Genomic DNA, 22,117 nt, shown 5'->3' with positions numbered 1-22,117 from the left:
TTGTCAATTTGTTTGACCACACAAAGTATTATGAATTTGGGAGAGAGAAAGGGTGGGGTGGGGAGTGGAGTGAGAAGGGGAAGGCAAAAGGGAAGGGAGAGAAGGACGGAATTTTATTTTTGTTCTAGAAAAACATAGTAACATGTATATTAATCCAGTATATCAATGAGAATATACAATTGAACCACACAATTTATTTCATTAAGTTCTCATCCTTAAGATATGCTTTATTTTGTACTTGCCTTTAGTACAGATATGCTGCTCACTATACACCTTAGTACAGATATGCTGCTCACTGGACACCTTAACTGCTATAAATAGCAGTTTTCTGCAAAATGTCTAGTTTCTTTATAAATTTTAGTACATTAAATCCTTAGTTTACCCCCTTTTCTTTATATGCTCAGTCCAATTTCTGTATGCCAAGCTTCTTCTAGTTTCTTTTAAAAGCACTGGAAGGAAAATAATTTTTAAGTTTGCATTGATTTGTGGCAATATTTGTATTCAACAATCAAATGCTACACTATTTCCTCTTAAATGGCTGTGCCCTTAATTAGTGTCACTTGTTCAGCAATTAATTAGTTTCAGAGACTTCTTATTTTGGTAATGAACCTAACTATTGATAGTTGGAACAAATACTGTATCAGGTTTATAATGCATGTTTTCCAATTATATCATATAAAAATTTTCACAATGAAAAAAAGTTCTCCATTTGTAATGTCATCAAATATCTTTCATAATTGTGAAATAGACTTCAACTAGTTTCTTGTTTTCATTTATTTTCTCCAGCACTGCTTCTAGTAAATATGAGGCAAAAGGAAGCTGTAAGAGAAACACACACAAAAAAAGATTATTAAAAACTCTATTTTTTCTTCATTCAAAAACATTATATAGCATCAAACCAATAGAATTTAGCTATCTGTAACTTTGCATAGTGGGGCCCTACTGGATCTCTTTTCAACAGATCTTTCTGGTTAGTATGGGTAATTTTGTCTTTTCTAATAAAAATGATAAAAGAGCAGAAGTAAAATGAAAAAAGATAAACGCCTTATTGAACAATTCATGGTTTACTGACCATGTTAATGATGTAATCTGCAATACAAGCAGCTAAGCCATTTATCTTCAATCAGCTGATCAATATCACGTTACAGTCATCTCTAGGGCACACAGGCCCACAGAAGTAGTACTGTATGTTCATCACTCATAAAAGAACGAGAGAGAACTATCAATACACTTGTCTGTGTGAGAGCTGAACATCTCAAGAGTTGCGGGGTAAAACTTCAGAGGGGAAAAAATGGCAAAAGTATACCCATTGATTAAGTTGTTAAAGTTTGTTTGGTATATTAAAGTGTAATACACATGTTTCAAAAACTGCTGAGTTTATAAAATGTGAGTACATTTTAAAATTTCATAATTGATATAACTTTGCTAGTAGTTTTATTGTTCCCTCTGCTTCACTGGTTTGCCAGGAGGACTCAGACTCATGATTCAGTTATGGGCTATATGTAAAAGAAAGTATGAAATGTTTCCCCAAATTCTTCCAGTCGACCTACCAACTTCCTTTTATACATAGTCCCAGAGATCCAGTCTCATATAACAATTCAATCCTAAATAAGAAGTTCATTAAATGGTTCATGAAATTGTATTCTATTTTTCTTTCCTTCAGTACTAGGGACACTCTACAATTGAGCTATACCCAAGGCCCTTTAAATATTTTATCATGAGACAGGGTCTCACTAAGTTGTCCAGGCTGGCCTTGACCTTGAGATCCTCCTGCCTCAGCCTTCCGAGTAGGTAGGATTAGAGGTGTGAACCATCATACCCAGCTGGACTTGTCTTTTTGATTCACCAGGGAAAGACTGCTTTTGTTTCTCTGAATATATTAATAAAAATGGTTATTATGCCTAGCCCCCTTTCTTGCAGGGAAGGAGTATCAGCAAGGAAGAACACTGATGAACTCATTAGCCAGTGCCTGATATCAATGTCCTCTGTTCTGCTGAGGTGATTATAATTAGTTAAATAAATCAGAATGGTTCTTTTCTGAATTTGAATTGATGAAGAGAGAAAATATTGGGCATGGCAGTAACACTACAGGGTAGACAGGCAAGAACAAACAGACCATGTAGGTGGAGAAGAACTAGAGACTGAAAATGGTCCATAGAACTGCCTGGGTCCCAAATTGCTCTCTAGCTTAGGTTCCTCCTTATCTTTATAATAATCAGCCTTCTCCTTATGGGAGTTTGAGTCTGTGTCTGTTCCCCTGCAACACAAGAGCTTCACACATTTGTACTACTTGAAACTCAGCACTGAAGAAAGTACATCAAAATAGAATATTGCTTCAGTTCCTAGATACAGCTGAACATAAGGCAGGCATGTTGACTTAAAAAACAGCTTTTCTAGGGGAAAATCCTACCACATTAAGCACACGTATACTGCAGATGCATTCCAATTTTAGAAATGTAAGAAAGTGGGAAAAGTGCATTTTAGAATCAAGAAAAAATAATATGTTTTATTTTCTTTTGAAAGATAATGATACCAATAAATTCATATTTTGATAAATTGTCTTTCTGGGATATGAAAAATAGTTAAAGTTGGTAAAGTTGCCAGTTTTACAAATAAGATAGTTTAGATTTTCAGGTCAATGATGTTAAAGGTATGCACAATAAAAATGACAAGACAAGACTATTGGGGAATTTTCTTTTATTTAAACTACGCCACTCAGTATTCATATACATTCCTATCTAAAAGGATGATGAGAATAAACTTTCATCCCTTGCTGATACAAACAAAACCAGAAATGAATGTGTAAAAATTCATTTTCTAAAGTTGTTTAAAAAAGAAAAAGTTCTGGGGACTGGGGTTGTAGCTCAATGGTAGAGTGCTTACCTAGCACACGTGAGGCCCTGTATTCAATCCTCAGCACCACATAAAACTGAAATAAAGATATTGTGTCCACCTACAACTAAAAAATAAATATTAAAAAAGAAAAAGTTCTCCTATCAAATAAATGTAAGAAACATTCCAAGACCTCTTAGGATATTTTTTTATTTTTTCCCTTTGTGGTGCTTGGGATTGAACTCAAGAGTGTCATGAATGCTAGGCAAGCACTGAGCTGCATCCCCAAGTCTTTAAGACACTTATAGGCACTATGTTTCTTCAAGAGGTCAACATAATATCCTATTTTAAAATTCATTTGTCCACTCATTCTCATGCTCTATTTATATAATGTTAAACTACTGGCCCATTGAGCATGCTCCAGGAACATGCTGGTTATATAACTTTCTAGGTAATAATGCCATAGTACTTACACAAGGCCACTGGGTATTGACATTAGTCATGTTATTTGCATATTTCATTTTTGAGTAAATTCCTAACTTACTCTTATTATCTTGTGATCTGAACAACATGAACATATATTATGTACTTGAATATTCTGTTTCCCTTTAAAAAACTTTTCTCAAAGAAGTTCCCTTTCAGTAAGCCTCCAATGTGGAACACGAAGTCTACTTATTTACTGACAACAAGCTCTTTTATTCCTTTCCTTCTGGCTCCCAATAAAACTAAAAAGTCAAAGTTCAACACAACTGTTTGTCAATCCTGTTTTGCTGGATTTTAAGTTTCTTTAAGCTTTGTGCAGAGCCTAACATATTATGTTTTAAAAAGCAGTCAAAGGCTGGGATTGTAGCTCAGTGGCAGAGTGCTTGCCTTGCATGTATGAGGCACTGGGTTTGATTCTCAGCACTGCATATAAACAAATAAAATATTGTGTCCATCTACAACTAAAAAAATTTTTTTTAAAAAGCAGTCAATCCTTTAAATCAAGATATATACAGTAAGTGCATATCTACTTGCCTTTAAAGGTTCTTCTATTTTTACCTAGAAATAGTTCAGGGAAATATTATTTGCCCTTATATAATGTTAGATGTTCCTGTATCTACAAATTAGTTTGAGATGCTTATTTATTTTAATTCAGTTTTTCTATTTTTCTTTTTTATAAATCAATTCTGACAATTTTTTCCTCTAAATCAGTGTTCATTCTAATTGCTGTTTATAAACTTGGAGTTTACTGACAACTGTACACCCAGCTTTCAAAGTAGTCTTTCAAAAGTTATTCTTTAAAAATATATAAGGCTTAATCTCCATTAATCTAATTTTGTAAGGAAATAATATAACTTTATCAAAGAATAGTTAATGAAATAAACAGAGGGAAACTCAGAATTATAAGACATTTCATAAAATCCAGAATTGTAGAACATTTCATAAAAATGTAAGTTGTTTTCAAATGAATACAACCTAATGTCAACTAAAAATTTTTACATAGATTCCTCTCCTACTATAGTTCTTATTTATGACTTACTATGCACCAATAGCTTTAGTTTTAAAAAGCCTTTCTGACCAAGTTTAGACCAAGTTTATACTATAAAACTATTTAAATTTTTTTTATAATTTATACACATAAAATGTTCTACTTAGTCTAGGATATGTTGATAACATTTCTAATAAGAATGGTTAAGATGTAAATTTGGTGTCAACATACCTTATATACAATGAGAGATATGATAAATTGTGATACAAAGGTGTATTAAGAATTGCAAAGCAATAATAATAATATTAAGAATTGTAATGCAATAATAATAATAATAATAGAATTAAATTAAATTTAAAAAGAATGGTTAAGAATGTGCTTTCAAGTTAATTGGATATTTTTCTAATTGAGTTACCACTTAGATAACATACAGACTACCATTAATTTTTAAATATTATAAATTACTGTTAACCTGGATGCTAAATAAACATAATTTAATCTTCAGTGATTCTAAAAACAATCTTATGATTCTGCATAAACATCAATTCTCAGCACACATCTCTAGATTGGTTGGAATTAGGCCTGAAACTCTATTTAAAATATCACACACCTTGGAATGTGCTTTAAAAATTCACATTGTTTGCTTATTTGTTTGTGACTTTTTTAAAGTAGATTTTTTAAAAAAAATTTTTTTAGTTGTAGATGGACACAATGCCTTTATTTTATTTATTTTTGTGGTGCTGAGATGGAACCTAGTGAGTCGCACATGCTAGGCAAGTGCTCTAGCACTGAGCTATAGCCCCAGCCCTAAATGTAAAACGTTTTTAAGACTAGGAGACCTGAAACCTATGCTACTGTAGAGTCCAGATTAAGTATAAGTTTATTTCATATAGACAGTCTACATGCATATTGGCAGGGGCTAAACCTCACTCAGAAATCCTTCAGACATAAAAGCACAACTGCCCTTTTAGTACTAGAATTTTAGAGTTGGATTTAAGTGGCAACTTGACTGGCCAGCACCAAAAACTGTTTATCACTCACCCTTATGAAATACACCTAAAACAACAACTATCTGCCTTGGTTTTCACCATACATGGCATGTGTCAGAGATTACAAAATACAGACATCCTGCATGATCTCCTTATCTTGGTTTAAAAGGGAAAAAACGCACTCCTGGTCACATTAATGCAGTTATACAACCTTCACCTTTCTGGCACTAGGGAAAATGGACAAGTGGTAAAGTATCCCTGGGTTCAATCCCCAGTACCAAAAAAATAAAAAAAAAAGATGTGATACGAAGTGAGATTTCTTTGTTTGAAAATTTAACTGGGACATTTGAACAATCAAACATTTTGCTTCGTTCATACATAATATGAAAGTATGTCATCTTAGTGGTTCTGGCTGTCCCTGTTGTAGAAAGTGATTTCCATTACTAAAGGGATTTCCCATGATGTCACACATATATTCAGCTTCTCTTTTATTTTTTTTATTAGTTGCTCAAGACAATACAATGATCTTGACATATCATACATTTGATTCAAATAGGGTATGAATTCTCATTTTTCCACATGTACAGATTGCAGGATCACATTGGTTATACATCCATGTGTATACATACAGCAATCCTAGTGTCAGCTGTATTCTGCTGCCCTCCCTTTCCCCCCTTCCCCTCCCCTCCCCTCCCATCACTATTCTCTACCCATTCTACTGTGACATTTCTCTCTCTCTCTCTTTCTTCCCTTCTCCCTCACGCATCGTATATATGCACCTTCAGATGTTTATTTGCCTTAAGGAACAAGTTTATTATAACAAAATTACACCATTGTCACAATCTTTGTCACTTACACTTACAAATAATGGTTGGTGTTTCTGTATACAGAAATTTTGAATTTTGAATGGTAAGACATAAATGATTACTATAGATGTTTGAAAGCTCTCTTGGAAAAATAATAAAGCCTAATTTTATGATTTTACTTATAACATCAGCATTATATAGAATATTCTTTTTCTAAAAAACATTTTTTTAGTTGTAGTTGGACATAACAACTATTTATTTTTATGTGGTGCTGAGGATTGAACCCAGTGCCTCACACATGCTAGGTGAGCACTCTATTGCTGAGCTACAACCCCACCTTAGAATATATTCTTAACTTAAAATTTAAAAAAATTGTTGAAAGAAAATAATTGAAATAAAAATCTTTTAATTTAAGAATAAAATTAACAATTTAACCAGTTTTATTCTTGTTTTTTGTTTGAAGACTATTACCCAAAAGGTGTTGCTTTTAAAATAAATTTGACTTTTATCTAACTTGAGTATAGTGAAAGGGAAAATATAAATTTTATATTACGTATGCTTTTTAAAAACGATCTTAATCAGTGAGACTTTGAGACTTTTCATTAAGAAAGGTCAATGTTGTTTATTATAAAATTGAAGGTTACAATTTTGGTATACTATTTATGTATACATACATGCACATATATACAAACACATTTATTATCTTTAAGATTGAACTTTTTAAAATAATTAAGAATGCTATCAGAAGACAATTTATTTATAGTTTAAATTTGGCAGTAAACTGTAAGATGTTTCCTAAATGTCATTTGTATAAATGTAATTTCTGCCACATATCCCAATAGATAATGTCTCTTGGAGATGTGCTGAAAATTGCCAGAGAAAGCTGTGTTTGCTGCTGTCAAACTCTGATAAAGAATATAATTTTTCCCTTTAATTTTGAATCTTATTCTACAAGTTATAAGGCAGAATTGAGAATATTGAGTTGGAAAAATTTAAGTTATTTTATTTATTCTTTTGCCTCGAGTGTTTCCACAACATCTAATGCAATTTGGTGATCTATTTATTTATAGAGTCCTTGGGGTAGGGGTGACCCTTTGTCAGATACTTCAGGTCTTAGTAAAAAGCACTGTCAGCAAGCTCTTTACGGCCATGGTAAGTTATGTAGGATGTAAGAAATGCTTGAACATTTAAATTATCTGTATCCTTAGTAAAAAAAATCCAATAGTAACTCTAGGCCTATGATTAGGCTTTTTGTCTGGTTCTTTAGAGACATTGGTACTCTTTCTTGAAAACTTCCCTAAATAGGGCTGTGTGTCACTGGATGCTCAGCAATTAGCAAGGGTGTTAATCTCCCTCATTTCCCACCCCCATCAAAAGACACTTAACAGACTTATGACCAATATTCTTATAGAATAGAGACTACTACTGTGCCCTCATCTTCAAGGCAATGCCTTGAACAATGATACCAGCCCAGAGAGGACCTCAATTCCCAATCCCCTGATTAGTTTGCACTCATGTCACCTTTTGTGGACACTGGATCACACCAAAGCCTGACACATCCCTACTTTATCCCATCTCACCCACCCACCTGAAAGACCTTTAAAGAGGTTGTAGGTGTTTTATAGTCTTAGCCAACACATATGTCAACAACTAATATATCTTTTGTTTTTGAGTACCAGGGATTGAACTCAGGGGCATTCAACCACTGTGCCACATCTCCAGCCCTATTTTGTATTTTATTTAGAGACAGGGTCTCACTGAATTGCTCAGTGCCTTGCCATTGCTGAGGCTGGCTTTGAATTTACGATCCTCCTGTCTCAGCCTCCTGACCTGCTGGGATTACAGGTGTGAGACATGGCGCCCAGCCACAACTAATATATCTTAATATTGGTATTCGGCTATCCTAATGTGATTAGTTTTCTTTTCAAAAGCAAAGAACTGTGTAGTAGAGTTATGTCTTTTCCCCATATACTTCCTTTAAGACTAGGTGAGATAAACACAACAGAGGGACGCCTTTAAGAGCTTACAATCTGTTGTAATAAACAGAAGTTATTCTTTATGTAGACTTTAAAGAAATTATTTAGGGGATCAAAAGGACTAGGTTCACATGGATGTGAATATGGAATTCAGAAAAAGAAATAGCTTAATTGATTATAAAAAGTATTTAACTCGAGGTAGAACCTTGCTATAGGCTGAATGCTTGTATTCTCCCAATGTGATGGTACTGAGATGGGAACTTCAGGAGGTAACTATGTCAGGAGGGTGAATTCATAGTGAATAGGATTAACTTTTATGAGATATAAGAGATTGTTCACTATCTCTGCTCTCTGCATAAAAATACAATGACAAGACCCCAGTCTATAAACCAGGAAGAATGCCCTCACTCACAATGAATCTGCCAGTGCCTTGATTAGACTTCCTGGTCTGCAGAACTAAATTATTATTATTTCTTATTCTTTATTAGAAAAAGGAATAAGAAATAAATTATTGTTTGAACTGTCTAGTCTGTGGTATTCTGTTATAGCAGCCTGAACTAAGATAGCCCTTAATTATAGAGGCAGGAAAAATAAAGGTAATGGGAAAGGTACAAAAGAGAGTTGAATTAATCAGTCTCTTATTTATTACTGATTTAAATATAATTCTCCCAGAATCTAAGTGAATAAAGATGATGGATTATACATGCTTATTCAGAATATTCAATAAATATTTATTATGCACCTATTATTATATGCCAGGCAATGAGCAATGCATTTTCTGGGGTGACTGTACCAAGTGTGGTGACAAGATGTGCTTTTAAAGTAAATAATGAAAAATTAATATTTAGACATAGAAAATTACTAGAATACTAAGGTTTAATTATTTTTTATATATTGTCCCATGACCTAAACTCTTATTATCTTTTTTAAGGATGAAAAAACACTTTCACTGGTGACAAAACTTTTTACATGCATTATTTTATTTATCATTCCAAGTCTGTGATAATTTTTCTACTTTATAGTTGAAGATATTGGGCTAAAAAGGCTTTAGTTACTTGCTCAAAGCTAACTATTGCACATGCTAGTATAAACTAGGACACAAATTGAGGTCTTTTGACTAGCAACCATTGTGAGCATACTGCAAGGAGAAGTTTTGGTTAATATAAGGAGAAACTGAATAATCACATGCCAAGACATGCAATGTCAAAAATTGACTTGTTCAACATTTTTGGAATTTCCTATTATTCTACAAGGCAGAGATCATGTTTTGGAGGAGTTCCTGGCTTAGCTATTTTACAATGAAAAAGATTCTAAGTTTGGTGTTTTGATTATAATACTTCATAATGCTTCCTTTCATACATCTTGTTCAGTTGTTTACAGGCCAAGGCAAAACCTAATTTCAAATCTACATGAAAAATGTTTTTTTTTTTTCCCTTTGACTGTTACAAAGAAACCAGAATGGTGTGACATAGGCTGGGCTTCAAGGTACAGAATTGGATGAGATTTTATTCTGTACTGGTTTTGTGGGTAATCTATGATTTTAGGCCATAGTTTGCTGACTTTTTGTTTTCCCTTAGCACATTATAGAAAATAAAATTATAGAAAATAAAAAGTTACTGACTGTGACCTCAAGTACCTTATCCGAGGGCAGAATTTTCTTATAGTGCATTTGGCTACATAAATTTTGCTCTCTTTACTTCCTTTTTTTTTTTTTTTTTTTTGAACAGTACTAGAAATGGAATCCAGGACACCACACATGTTAGGCAAGCACTTAGTTGGCTCTCACATTAATAAGTGCCTCCTAATGTTTTGGAAATAAGAAAATAAAGTTACCTTCTATAAATTATACTGGAATTATAATTATAATGGAAAGAAATACTCTTGTGGCCCCAAATACTGCCTATAAATACTATTTAATTTTTGGTTAAGATTTTATAAACAACATAAATGTAATCATTTTAACTGTTCTTATTATTCAGTGGCATTAAGTGCATTACACATTTTTGTGCAACCATCACCACCATCTGTCTCCACAAAGTTTTCACCCTGCCAAATTGAAACTCTGTACCTATTAAACAATAACTGAGAAAAAAAACCAATCATGAGTTACGACCAAAAACTGATAATATAGTTCAGAATCAAGTTTAATTACTTTATTTAAAAGGTCCTTTTAACTTCAATCACAAATGACATTCTTTTTCTGATGATGTGAAATTAGATTTGACATTGTGAAATCAAAAAGTATCACAGCAAAGTGCTGAGTGGAGAGTTTTACCTTGTGCTACTTTAGCTAGATGTGAGGAATAAGTCTGTGGGTTTATATGTGTACATGTGTCAGAAAGAGGTGAGTGTGTAAGCATGAAAGTATTTGAGTGTTTATGATATAAATGTAACACTGGAAGCAATCAGAGTTATATTTTCAGAGTTACAAGGAAAAACTTTCAGTTAACCTTCAGACTGGTAGTACACTCTACAAAAGCCAGGGAGATTTATAAACTCCACACTGCAAGGCACTCCACAGAAGTAAGCATATTTTGTAGACAGACACTGGGGAAGTGAACCATTTTAAATTTCAGCATCTGCAAGATCTGAAGCAACTAACAGGGACAGAAATATTTAAAGCTGAAGAAAAACTACTTATCGAAGCCTGTGACCAACAACTGAAGAAAAAAGAATTTTAAATATTGTTCCAATATTAAACTAGAATATTTAATATTGACATATTTAATATTGTTCCAATACAAGCAAATGACTGATACAAAGTTTATTAAAATAAACTAAATAAAACCCAGAAAAGTATTAGCAAGCAAGAAAGAATAAGGCAAAAACAAAATGTAACCAAGACACACATTTCTAGCCATTCATGGCTGAAGTTTTCTTACAAATCTTAGTAAAGAACTACACTACGATTATTACTGTATATTGTTTTTATTAATGCAAACATATGTTTGTATATATTTATGTGGGTACACACACACACACGCACACACCCCACATATATATCCAAAATTCTACTCAAGTGAGTCATTTAGTAAATTTCATAGATAATCTATTTTAACTATTTACTGTCCTCCCTCCTTATAAATGTAAGCTGTATGATGGTAACTGGATTTTTCTCTTTTCATTCACTGCTGTATCCCCCAAACCTTTAATAATGCCTGACATGTAGTAGGTATTCAAAATATGTTTTTCAAATGAATTTCACAGCACAGGCTGTTTTATCTCCACTAGTTCTTTCCATTTCCTTTATAAAGTCCTTAGTATAAAAGAACAGTTTCAGGTATTATCAAGGCCTGAAAACAAAATTAAATGATCTTTATTATAATTTTAATTTTGAAGATTAGAATGATTAAAAGAAATAAACAGTGTCATTCGGAGGTAAGGTGTAAAAAATGGGTTCCTTTTTTATATGGACATGTGAATTTACCTTGTTCATACAAGGTCAATTAGAGTATAAAAAGACTATACAAAAGGACATCTCCTTATGTGTCAACTGAAGAAAAACACAAAATATGACATAAAATAATTTCTCTTTACTTATATTTATAGTCAATTAAAATACAATTAAAGCAATCTCTGTTAATGGTGGAAGGCATAGCATATGTGATATAAGAACTTTATCGTATTTGTAAACATTTTTTTAAAATACTCCCCACATCAAGGAACTAATTTGGAGCTAAAACACATAACATAAAATTTGCCACTTTAAAGTATATAATGTAAAAAAAAATATTTTCAGTATTGGGGACTGAACATAGGTGTTCTATTATGGAGGTAAATCCCTAGTCCCTTTTATTTGGAGACAGGGTCTAGCTAAGTTGCTCAGGCTGGCCTTGAACTTGTGATCCTCCTGCTACCACTTGTTTAGCTGAGATTACAGGCATGTGACACTGTGCCTGGCTAACTAATTGGTTTTTAGTACATTTACAAGTTTTGCAACCATTATTACTGTCTAATTTCAGAACATCTTTATCACTCCCTCAAAATACCCTGTACTGATTTGCAACTTCTCTTCATCTTCCCATATCCTTTGGCAACCACTAATCTACTTTGTTTTTATGGATTTGCCTTTTCTAGACAATTCATGAGAATGGACTCATACCATACAACATAGCATTTTTGTGACTGGCTTCTTTTACTTAATATATGGTTTATAAGATTTTTTACTGTTGTAACATGTACCAATATTTCATTCCATTTTGTGGGTTAATTATATTCCACTGTATGCAATAATATATTTTGTTTGTCCATTCATCAGTTGTTTCCACATTTGAGCTACTATGAATAATGCTGCTGTGAGCATTCATGTACAAATTTTTGTACAGACATGCTCATTTCTCTTGGACATATACTTAGGAGTGAAATTGCTGGGTCACATGGTAATTCTGTCTGATAATTCTATCTTTGACTTCTTAAGGAATAGCCACATTATTTTCCACAGGGCTGCACCATTTTATATTCACACCAGGCAGTGTATGAAGGTTCTAGCTACTCCACATCCTCACCAAATCTTATTATCATTTTTATTATAGCCATCCTAGTAGGTATGAAGCATTATCTTTTTTTTTTAGTTATACTTTTCTAATGGCTAATGATGCTAAACAACTTTTCATCTTTTTTATTGGCTATTTGTATATCTTCTTGGGAAAATGTCTATTCAAGTTCTTTTCTCTTTTTAAACTATTTTTTTCCATTTGTTTTGTTGAAGTGTGAGAGTTTGGATTGTTTTTCTTTCTTTTTTTTTTTTGAGATGGGGTCTTGTTTTGTTGCTCAGGTTGACCTCTCAAACTCGTGGACTTAAGTGATACTGCCTCATTCTGTCAAGTAGCTGGGATTACAGGTACCACCATGCTCTGCTTTAAAATGTCTTTTTTTTCCTTTTTTTGATTATAATTATTAGTGCATATTAATTGTATAATTATTTAGTTTCATTTTAACACGAAATATATTCTTAAGTGGTTAAATTTCACTGAGAAGAGCCAGAGAGAAGGCTGGAATGAATTAAGAAAAAAGTGAGTCCTTGAATATTGTTAACTTATTAAATTTTCTCTTTTTAATCATTTTTTAACATCTTTTTCCTACCAAAACCTTCTTTATCTCTTTTGATCCCTAAAATTACTACAGGCATCTGCATCTTTCTCATCACACAAGGTATTAATGGTATGGTACCCATCTTTGGTTTCTACTTTTTAATCTCTTCAACTAATCTCATTACTACTATGTAGTCACTCACTATAATGTGGATTATATCTATATCCAGGCTTTATTTTTCCATGGCCAGAGACATACTGATCCTCACTGGACCATACCTAGCTACCTTCTTACTCCCACTCTGTTCTCCAAAACCATTCCACGCTGATCTTACATATCTTTCTCTTGTAAAACTGAATATGTCCCTTTCCTGTTCAAAAGCTTGTAACTCTATTTTTCCCACTCCCTATATTATAGACAAACTAATTTAAGGGTTTCTCTCATTTTATTGTAATTATTAATGTGCTTCATTGTCTCTGTCATGAATTTTAAGTTTTAAAAGCAATTAATGCCAAAATAGGAATTCATACAAGTAAAAATGTTCAAAGAAATGAAAGGTAGCTATGCCATAAAAAAAGAAAGATCTTCAGTGTGGTTTTTATTATTTGAAATCTGTGGGGACAAAGACATTGCAAAAAAAAATAAAACAAATAAAATTACAATTGGATTAAGACTACTTGAAACATTGAAGACATACATTTGCATTCTGTAAGTTAAAATTTTAGACCTTTTAGTTCTCATGCACTTTTGCCTAACAGCAGCAGTAGGTATTACTCTGCTGTGTAGTTTCACACTGCCACATGGCAGAACTGCTTTTTATTTTGTGGTATATGTTTTATCAATATAAAATTTTATCAAGTGAATGCAGATTAATTTTTTAACACAAAAACAATTATATAGTCCTATCCTTAAGCAAAAGACAAAACCGCAGGAGTAGATTCATCCCTGTGACTTCAGAATTCTATTACACACAGCATCCAACACAGATGGGACATAAAAGGAAAGTTTAACTATAATTTTATCTTTGAATTATTATAATATTCAATCACCAATATTGAATTAATTAGTAGGTTTTTTTAGGGAATGTGCTTAATTATTCCACAAATCAAAATCACATAATACATAATTACAATACGGTGTAAGCTATAAGCTAAACCAAATATGTGAATGAAGATATTTACGATATTGCCCACACAATCCTGTGAGCATAACTCATACTCTAAAAATACTGGTGGGCAAAGAAAAGGTTTTCTAAAATCCTAGACAAATATAATTGCTGGGATTGTGAGAGAAGAAAAGAAGGCTAACAAAACCAAGAGATGTTTTCAATTTTATAGATTTTTCTCTTGGGCATAATTATAAAGTGACATTCAAGTGCAACCAATGAAGTTCCCCATTTTTTTTTCCTCTCAAAATCCAAAGACATCAGCAAAATCACCTATGTCAGTAATAAAAATAAAAAGTCTTTGACTTTTTAAATGTTATCATACTGTCACAGTGGAATAAAATTAGCTTGAAAAATGATCTAAAGGCACATGATGCAGTTCATTATGTATAACAGCAACAGCAGCGGTTTCCCAGTGTTCATAAAGCCTGCTCCATTAAATTTACCTCCAGTCAATAATTAGGAGTCCACAAATAAACCTGGGCAATTAAATCAATACTACCAGGCAATTATATTCCAGAGTCCAGGCTCAGTGGCACAAAAAGGCACTATATCAAAGTGCAGTATTAAGCAGTCTGATGCCATTTTCAATGCGATTTTTTTTTTTACATTAACTGGACAGAATAAGCATGTATCTAGATAATGTAGAATGTGTGTATGTATCTCCACATGTATTAGTCAAAAAAAGCATAAGCTTTAATAAAATTTAATAAAGATTTACACACACATTGATTTATTACTTTTTATCACCACAATTGATGATAAAATCCCTAATTAAAATAAATTTTAAAAAATGCAAGGTCATATTTATAAGGTGAGTACTTTAAAAATTCATTAAAAAGTTTATTTTTATCATTTTCAAGCTAAAATAAAAAAAAATCTCATAACAGTCATTACTATATGCTCTGACATGCCAAGCCTTGGACTGGGTTCTGGGCATACAAAACAAAAAATGGCTTCTCTTCTATAAAAGTTTTTGTTTAGCAACCATGTGTCTACACAACAACTTTAAGCAAAAGATTGTTAATCACCATCTATTATTTTTGAAGTGTCTCCAGATAATGTTTCAAAATATATAAAATTGATACTAAAATATGAATAATTTACATATTTTATACTTATTGGCTTTACCAAAAGCACCGAAACTGCTATTTTTAAAAATAAATGTAAAATAATTGCATTTAAAATCAGTTTCCATTTTTATTACTTAAAAGGAAAACATTTACAGTGTTTTTCCAAAAATCACAAAGACAATATTTTTGCTATTTTGACAAATATGTTTTAGCTTTCATTTATTCCAGATCAGTTTTTAAATAAACAATTAGGTTGAGCAAAAAGAACAATAATGAAAAAGTTTTAGAATACATTACATGCTGTCAGTGATGTCAAAACAAAAGCTGGCTATGACTAGAAAAGCAGGGCTCTCACCTGCCAATAAACTGCCCTTGATCACTTACAAGAGGGGCGCATCCCAGCAGACTATATGTGTATTAAAAAAATACTTGAAAGGAAAGAAAAAGTATCACACAGGTCACAGCAGCAGTCTCAATAGACCCCTTAGGGATTTCAACTCGTCTTGGCCTTGTCATCCTCTATGCAGCTTTCCACTCGGCCCAGAAAATGTCGATAGGAAAATGTTTGAGGGGCCTCTGGTGGAAATTTTTTCATTCTTTCTGCATTGACAGGATGCCAAATCAATATTTACTTCCCACTAACAAGCTGCTCGAGGTCTCAGTAGAAAATATTGTACAGAATGCGGGAAGACACAGTAATAAACAGCTGTCTGGCTGTGAGGAAAACATGAATTGACTGGAAACAGGTCCACAGTAAAAGGTCACTGAAACCCATGAACTCCTCAGGTGTCCATATCAACTACTAACTTTAAAGACACATAATAAAGAATCTCTTTTCCTAAGAGGTCTGAGAGAATGGATCCTTTTCAGTCTAGCAGGTATAGAGGTTGACTCAATAATTTAATTAATGCATTTGCTAAGACCCATGTTGGTTCTCTCCCAGGGCATTTGTTTCATTTGTTAAGTCCAAAAGTACAAATAGAGGGTTAACTTTCCTGTCTACCTCTTGGAATACTTTTTTATCTAAAGAAGTAAATAATGGGTTTTTGTAAAAAAGTTAGGCATCAAGTAAAAATGTTCGGCTTGGAATTTTTCTTTGGAAGTTTTAATATATGAAGAAAAATGAAATACCTGTCCTTCTAGAAGTTTCTGAATGTATAACAGCCATTCCTTGTCATTTTCAGTTTCTATCTTTATCTTTTCAATTTCCTAAAAGAAATAAAAACACCTGTGTTAATTGCATGTCTGTGAACTTGGGTGACATTATTAGGTATTTAATAAATTTAGGGAGTTATCAGTAGAATAATTTTCAACACAGTAGTCTCTCCCCTCAAAGTAGGAATATTAATGCATGCTTTTTAATATTTAACTTGAAAATATTTATACATATGTTGAAGAAAAAACTATACTTCTATATTTCATAATAATTTAGGAATACTTCATTTCGGCTTTCCTGGTAGAGCTCAAGATATGGACTGAGATGGGAATGAAAGCAATTTTGAAAAAATAAAAAAGAAGATGGTATTGTAAAAAAGAATCATTTTCAAGTGATCCTCACAACATAAATCCTTATATTAAAAAATAACTTATCCAAAGATAACTAATTGTTATACTTACAAATTGATAGAACATGCCTCTGACATATTTAAATGCTTGTTGATTTAAAATATTCGATAGTTACTGATAGGCAAGGGATACTCCAACTTTAAGTACTATAAGTCACTATTTTCAACTCGTTAATTATCAAGATAAAATATTTCTGAAATTATATATTCACAAGTACATTTGATTAATTAAAATCATAGTTAAGATCTTTGCAAACAAAGGGGACTTTCCAAAAAGAGAAGTATTTGAGAAACTGTAACATCTGTTTAAACTTTCTATATGCCAGGTAGCATGCTAGGCACTTCACAGAGGCTATCACAGTTTTTGACATGAATCTATTACAGTTTGATGCAGTTTAAAGAACATAAGTTAGGAGGTCTGGGCTCTGCTTAGGTAAAACACTGAACTCTTTAGATCTCTAAAAGATCAGGGATCAGACTAAATAAGTTCTGGTTTACAATTACATATGGTAAATATACCAGGGTGAACTGATCCTTCTTAGAAGAAAGTGTTTATATTTCAGTCTTATTTCCTTTTAGGAGAGGCTTCGTTTAAGGTAGTGTGGAATGCAATATTGCAGTGCTATGTGCTCTGGGTTTAGATTGCATTTGCCCAGAGACAGAGGTGCCATTTCTTCACAAAAAAAAAAAAAAAAAAAAAGCATCATCCAGTCTATGGGACTATAATAAGAGACCTTTTCTAAATAATATATTGGAGGGGGACAACTTTTTCTAATTTGCCCATTCAAAGCGGTGTTTTCCTAAATTGTCAGCCCCAGAGAGGTTAACTTTTAAAGACCAAACAAAGGCAGTGGCTCTATGTTCCAAAAGAGGTACATGTTTTTGTAAATGAAATGCATGTGTTCATGTGCATACACATGTGCATGGGTAAGCACACACACAGACATACACACAGAGACACACCTACACAAGGGGTTTTGCTAAATGTGCATGTTAAAACTCTGAAGTAACAGTATATAATGAAAAATAATAATGAAAAACAGCCAAAAATTAAGGTTGAGGCCTCTAAGTTTTTCATTATTAATCAGCATATTTTAAGTTAAATTTAAATTTATTTAAAATTAAATCTCTCTAATAAAGAATGATTAATACCCTTGGTAGTGGTATCATTATCTTCCATGTGTCTTATTTGAAAGTACTACTTCAAAGTTCAGAATTTGGTAGAAAGTCATAAACACTGTGACAGACTAAAGATAGAAATCTGATAATTCACTTTCTCATTCACCCATTGGATAAAAATAATCTCCACAGAATTCCTTTGGCCTCCTTTCAAAGAATTCTTGGAAGTTAAAAAGCCTTCACAAATTGTAGATATGCTCTACTCCAGATCTTGTAGAAGCTGTTGGGGCTGGAGGATAACCTCATACAAACATTTAAGTTTATCATTTTATCTCTTCATTTGGGTAAATATCTATTGGGATATCCTTAGTGCTATCATATCTTTAATCTTTTCAAACAATAAAAAAAATCTAATATTGATGTTAAAGTTTAGAGGCAGAACAAGACCAAACATCCTCCAAAGGTTTCAAAGAATACAGTACATAAACGTGATTCTACTCTTCATAGGGTGGCAACTATGTCAAAACACAGTGCTCCCCAGGAAGGGATATGGTACTACTGAAGATCTGAACCTTAAGCAGGTAGTTCACTCAGGAGCATTTTACCCAAGTTAAAACAGTAAATATACTTTTTCAACAATATATTTTCAAAAAATATATTGACCAACAATAGCTTTGGATTAAGCCAGGAAAGCCTGTAGATTTACTACTTTTAAAAAATTTCACATACAAGATTTTTGTCTAATCAATGGTGACTCAGTATAACTAAATCCATTCAAACTGGTTTAATTAAAAATACTTGCTTACATGAAACATAATGATGAACTATATTAAAGAAAATGGAGAAGATAAGAAAGGGTAACTTATCTGAGTAACAAACAAACAATTTGAAAGATTAAATGCACCTACTCATTTCTATATCACAAGCTAAATTTTCCAAAAGGTCTTTTGAGTTGATTAATACTCAAATGTATACTCAAATGTTGTTGGCACCTTAACATTCCTGTCTTCATGAATATATTCTTAAAGATTGAGTTCTGAGAACAAAATAAAAAGACATGTACTTAAATAAATGTTGAATAATCCTGTTATTAAAAGATATTTAAATGATCTTACCGATTCATCTTCTGTCTCCAATATTTCCTCTAAGTCTGACCGTGAAATGTTCAGGATAGAAGCTGCCAAGGTCTGAGCTTTCTGGGCTGAGGTTTTACAAGTGTTCCTGTTTTTCTGTAGTTTTTTAAGCTCTCTGATTTGTTGCCTTATCACATAGACATCATTTTCTAACTCTTTCACCAAAGCCTGCAATATATTAGAAAGAAAGTGGGATTTTATATGGAAATTATAATGAAGACAAAGAGTCTAAACATAAAAATGTGAAAATACTGGCTAATATTTTTTCAATATTTTATTAGTTGTTGGTGGACCTTTATTTATTTTTATGTGGTGCTGAGAATTGAACCCAGTGCCTCACACATGTTAGGCAATCACTCTACCACAGAGTCACAACCCAACCCTAGCTAATCTTTTTTTTAAGGATTATTCTAGTTTTATTTGTTTTGGAATATAACAGATTGATACTTACACATCATGTCAATATGCAAAAACAAACAAACAAACAAAAAACCAAAAAAACCTCTCTTAAGTGACTTAACCAATTTGCTGGATTAACCTAAACTCTCCAATCTCTCTTTCAATACATCATCTGTTATCTTGATTGTGAATGATTATAGCAAGCAGGCTACTTTTAGTCATAATTAAGCATATTTACTCTGCTAGTTGACCTGACACCAAAAATCAGTTCTATGAATTCCTAAATGTGTATATGTGTGTGTATGCATGTATGTATATATATTATTAGTTGACATAATTCATTTAATTATTACATAAGCTGATGAAAGATGATGAGAAAGAAGGGTTGTTTCTGTTTTACTAAAACTGAATTAGACATGGCTTTGGAAGGACTTGAGAAAGACAAGTAGGGTAAAAGTTCAATTAAATGAACTGAGGGCAAGCCAAGCAATAAAGGATTGAAAACAAATCCTAAAAAAGCTAGGATTGCCTCACCAAAGTCTCTAAATTGCCCCTTTGAGAAATCAACAAGTGCAAAGCTATACCACTCCTACATTTGCGTAAGATACTCTTTACTTGGATGGAGAGTTCTGTGTCTAACTGCATGGCCTTGTGAGCTGAGAGGAGGTTAGTTAGATGTTGGAGCTGTTTTCAATCCTTTACTAGTTCACTGCAGTAAATAAATGTGCTCATATAACTGTAACTTGATAGCTGTTACTTAATTTTATTTCCATTTCTCCTCCAAGGCACTACCAATTTATACCTCTTCACGAAAGTACCTGTTTCTCCACACCATTAGCAAATCATCTATCTAATGTTTCAATGTAGTATTTGATTTTTTACTGTTTTTTTTTTTTTTTTGGTGGTATCAGGGATTAAACCCAGGGGTGCTTAAGCACCCTTTTTATTTTTAGATGGGTCTTCCTTAAGTTGCTTAGGGCCTCCCTAAATTACCAGGATTGGCTTTGGACTTGAGATCCTCCTGCCTCAGCCTCCTGAGCTGCTGGGATTATGGGCCTGTACCACCAACCCAGGTTGACATTTTCATTGTACTTTAAAGTTTCATTTCTTTTATTATAAAGAAGTTGAGAATCAGCCTTGAGATAATAGTATTTTCTTTGTTATTTTTTTTTTTGCTTCTCTTGATAATGTGTAAGAGTTCTTTACAAATTAGGGAAATTATATTTTTCTGTTTTATGTATTTCATTTTTCATAATCTGTTCTTTTTATTTTGACAATAATAGGGTTTTATACCAAAGAAAATATGTTTAACTTTTTATGGACTCTGATTTATAAATCTCCTTCTTTCTCATTTTTGAAGTCAGTGGTATACTTTAAAAAGCATTCTCCACTATGAGGTATAATGCATGTTCAATTCATGATTTTTTTCCTTCCTACTTTTTTTCATTTTTAAGTGCAATCTCATCTTTCCTCCACTGATTCCATGTGTTTTAGTTGAGTTTCTGGGATTCCATTCTTTATTAGTAAAATTTTATAATATATTTCAATTAGTGAGACTTTATAATCAATTTTACATTTTTTTCCCTTTGGAGCTAGCTTTCCATCATTATCCTTCTTTTCCAGATTTTTCTTGGTAATGTTTGCTTAATTTTCCATATGAATTTCAGATCAAACTTGTCTGGATCCCTGCCTCTTGCCCCAAGTCTTACTGCTAATATTATTTGAGTTATGTTAAATTTTATTTGGATAACTTTAACATTAATTTTTTAGTTGTAAATGGACACAATATCTTTTTATGTATTTCCTTTTTTTTAAAAAAATGTGGTGCTGAGGATTGAACCCAGTGCTTCAGACATTCAAGACAAGTGCTTTACCACTAAGCTACAGTCCCAGCCCTAATTTTGGCATTTAAAGATGCTGAGTCTTCCTAATCAAAAAACAATGTGTTCTTTTCCATTTGTTTAAGCCTTTGTTTTGTTTCTAAGCATTATTTTAAAGTACTCTCTTTACAAATCTAGTTTACTCCTGGGCATTTTGTTTTATTTTACTCTGGAAGCTTCTAATACTGATTATAGCCTCTACATACAAAGACTGTTAACATATATTTAGCATACTGACTTTTCTCATTTGTTAGAGGAGTTTTTTTTAGTCATTTTTTCTTTAATGTTTTCTAATTTAATCATTTCTGAAAAGAATGATAATTTTATCTCCTATTTTCCCATTTATTAAACTTCCAGTTTCTTCTTATTTTACTGATTAAGTTTTTTCTTAACAATATTAAAGAGCAATATTGATGGATATACTTGAATTGTTCCTGCTTTAAGTGTAGATATCTTTATTTCATAGGAAACACTAGGCTAAGTTTGAGTTGCAATAGCTATATTTTAATGTTAAGAAATTATATTTTATTTATATTTCTTACAGAAATGGATTCTAGATTATCTGAAACCCATTTTAGCAATCATAGAGACTATCATGTTATTTTCCATATAAGTCTATTATATAATTATTAATAACTTTCTTAATTTTGAATTGTCCTTGCTTTTCTAGAATGAACT

General features: G+C 32.3%; 1 protein-coding gene across 2 annotated transcripts in view; it reads right to left on the bottom strand.

Moving 5' to 3' along the window:
• Positions 1–213: 213 nt before the first annotated feature.
• Positions 214–22,117, bottom strand: part of Cntln (centlein) — a 291,783-nt gene continuing 269,879 nt past the window's right edge. For both annotated transcript variants that reach the window (XM_026397573.2, XM_026397574.2), the window contains exons 24-26: positions 19,143–19,328; positions 16,475–16,552; positions 214–819 (exon numbers count right to left, since the gene is read on the bottom strand). In XM_026397573.2, coding sequence (XP_026253358.2) covers positions 721–819; positions 16,475–16,552; positions 19,143–19,328 — 363 coding nt within the window. In that variant the 3' untranslated portion in view covers positions 214–720. The remainder of the gene's footprint in view (positions 820–16,474; positions 16,553–19,142; positions 19,329–22,117) is intronic.

Source organism: Urocitellus parryii, chromosome 4 (assembly GCF_045843805.1).
Source record: "Urocitellus parryii isolate mUroPar1 chromosome 4, mUroPar1.hap1, whole genome shotgun sequence".
NCBI lineage: Eukaryota > Metazoa > Chordata > Mammalia > Rodentia > Sciuridae > Urocitellus > Urocitellus parryii.
This window is presented reverse-complemented; position numbering and strand designations above follow the sequence as displayed.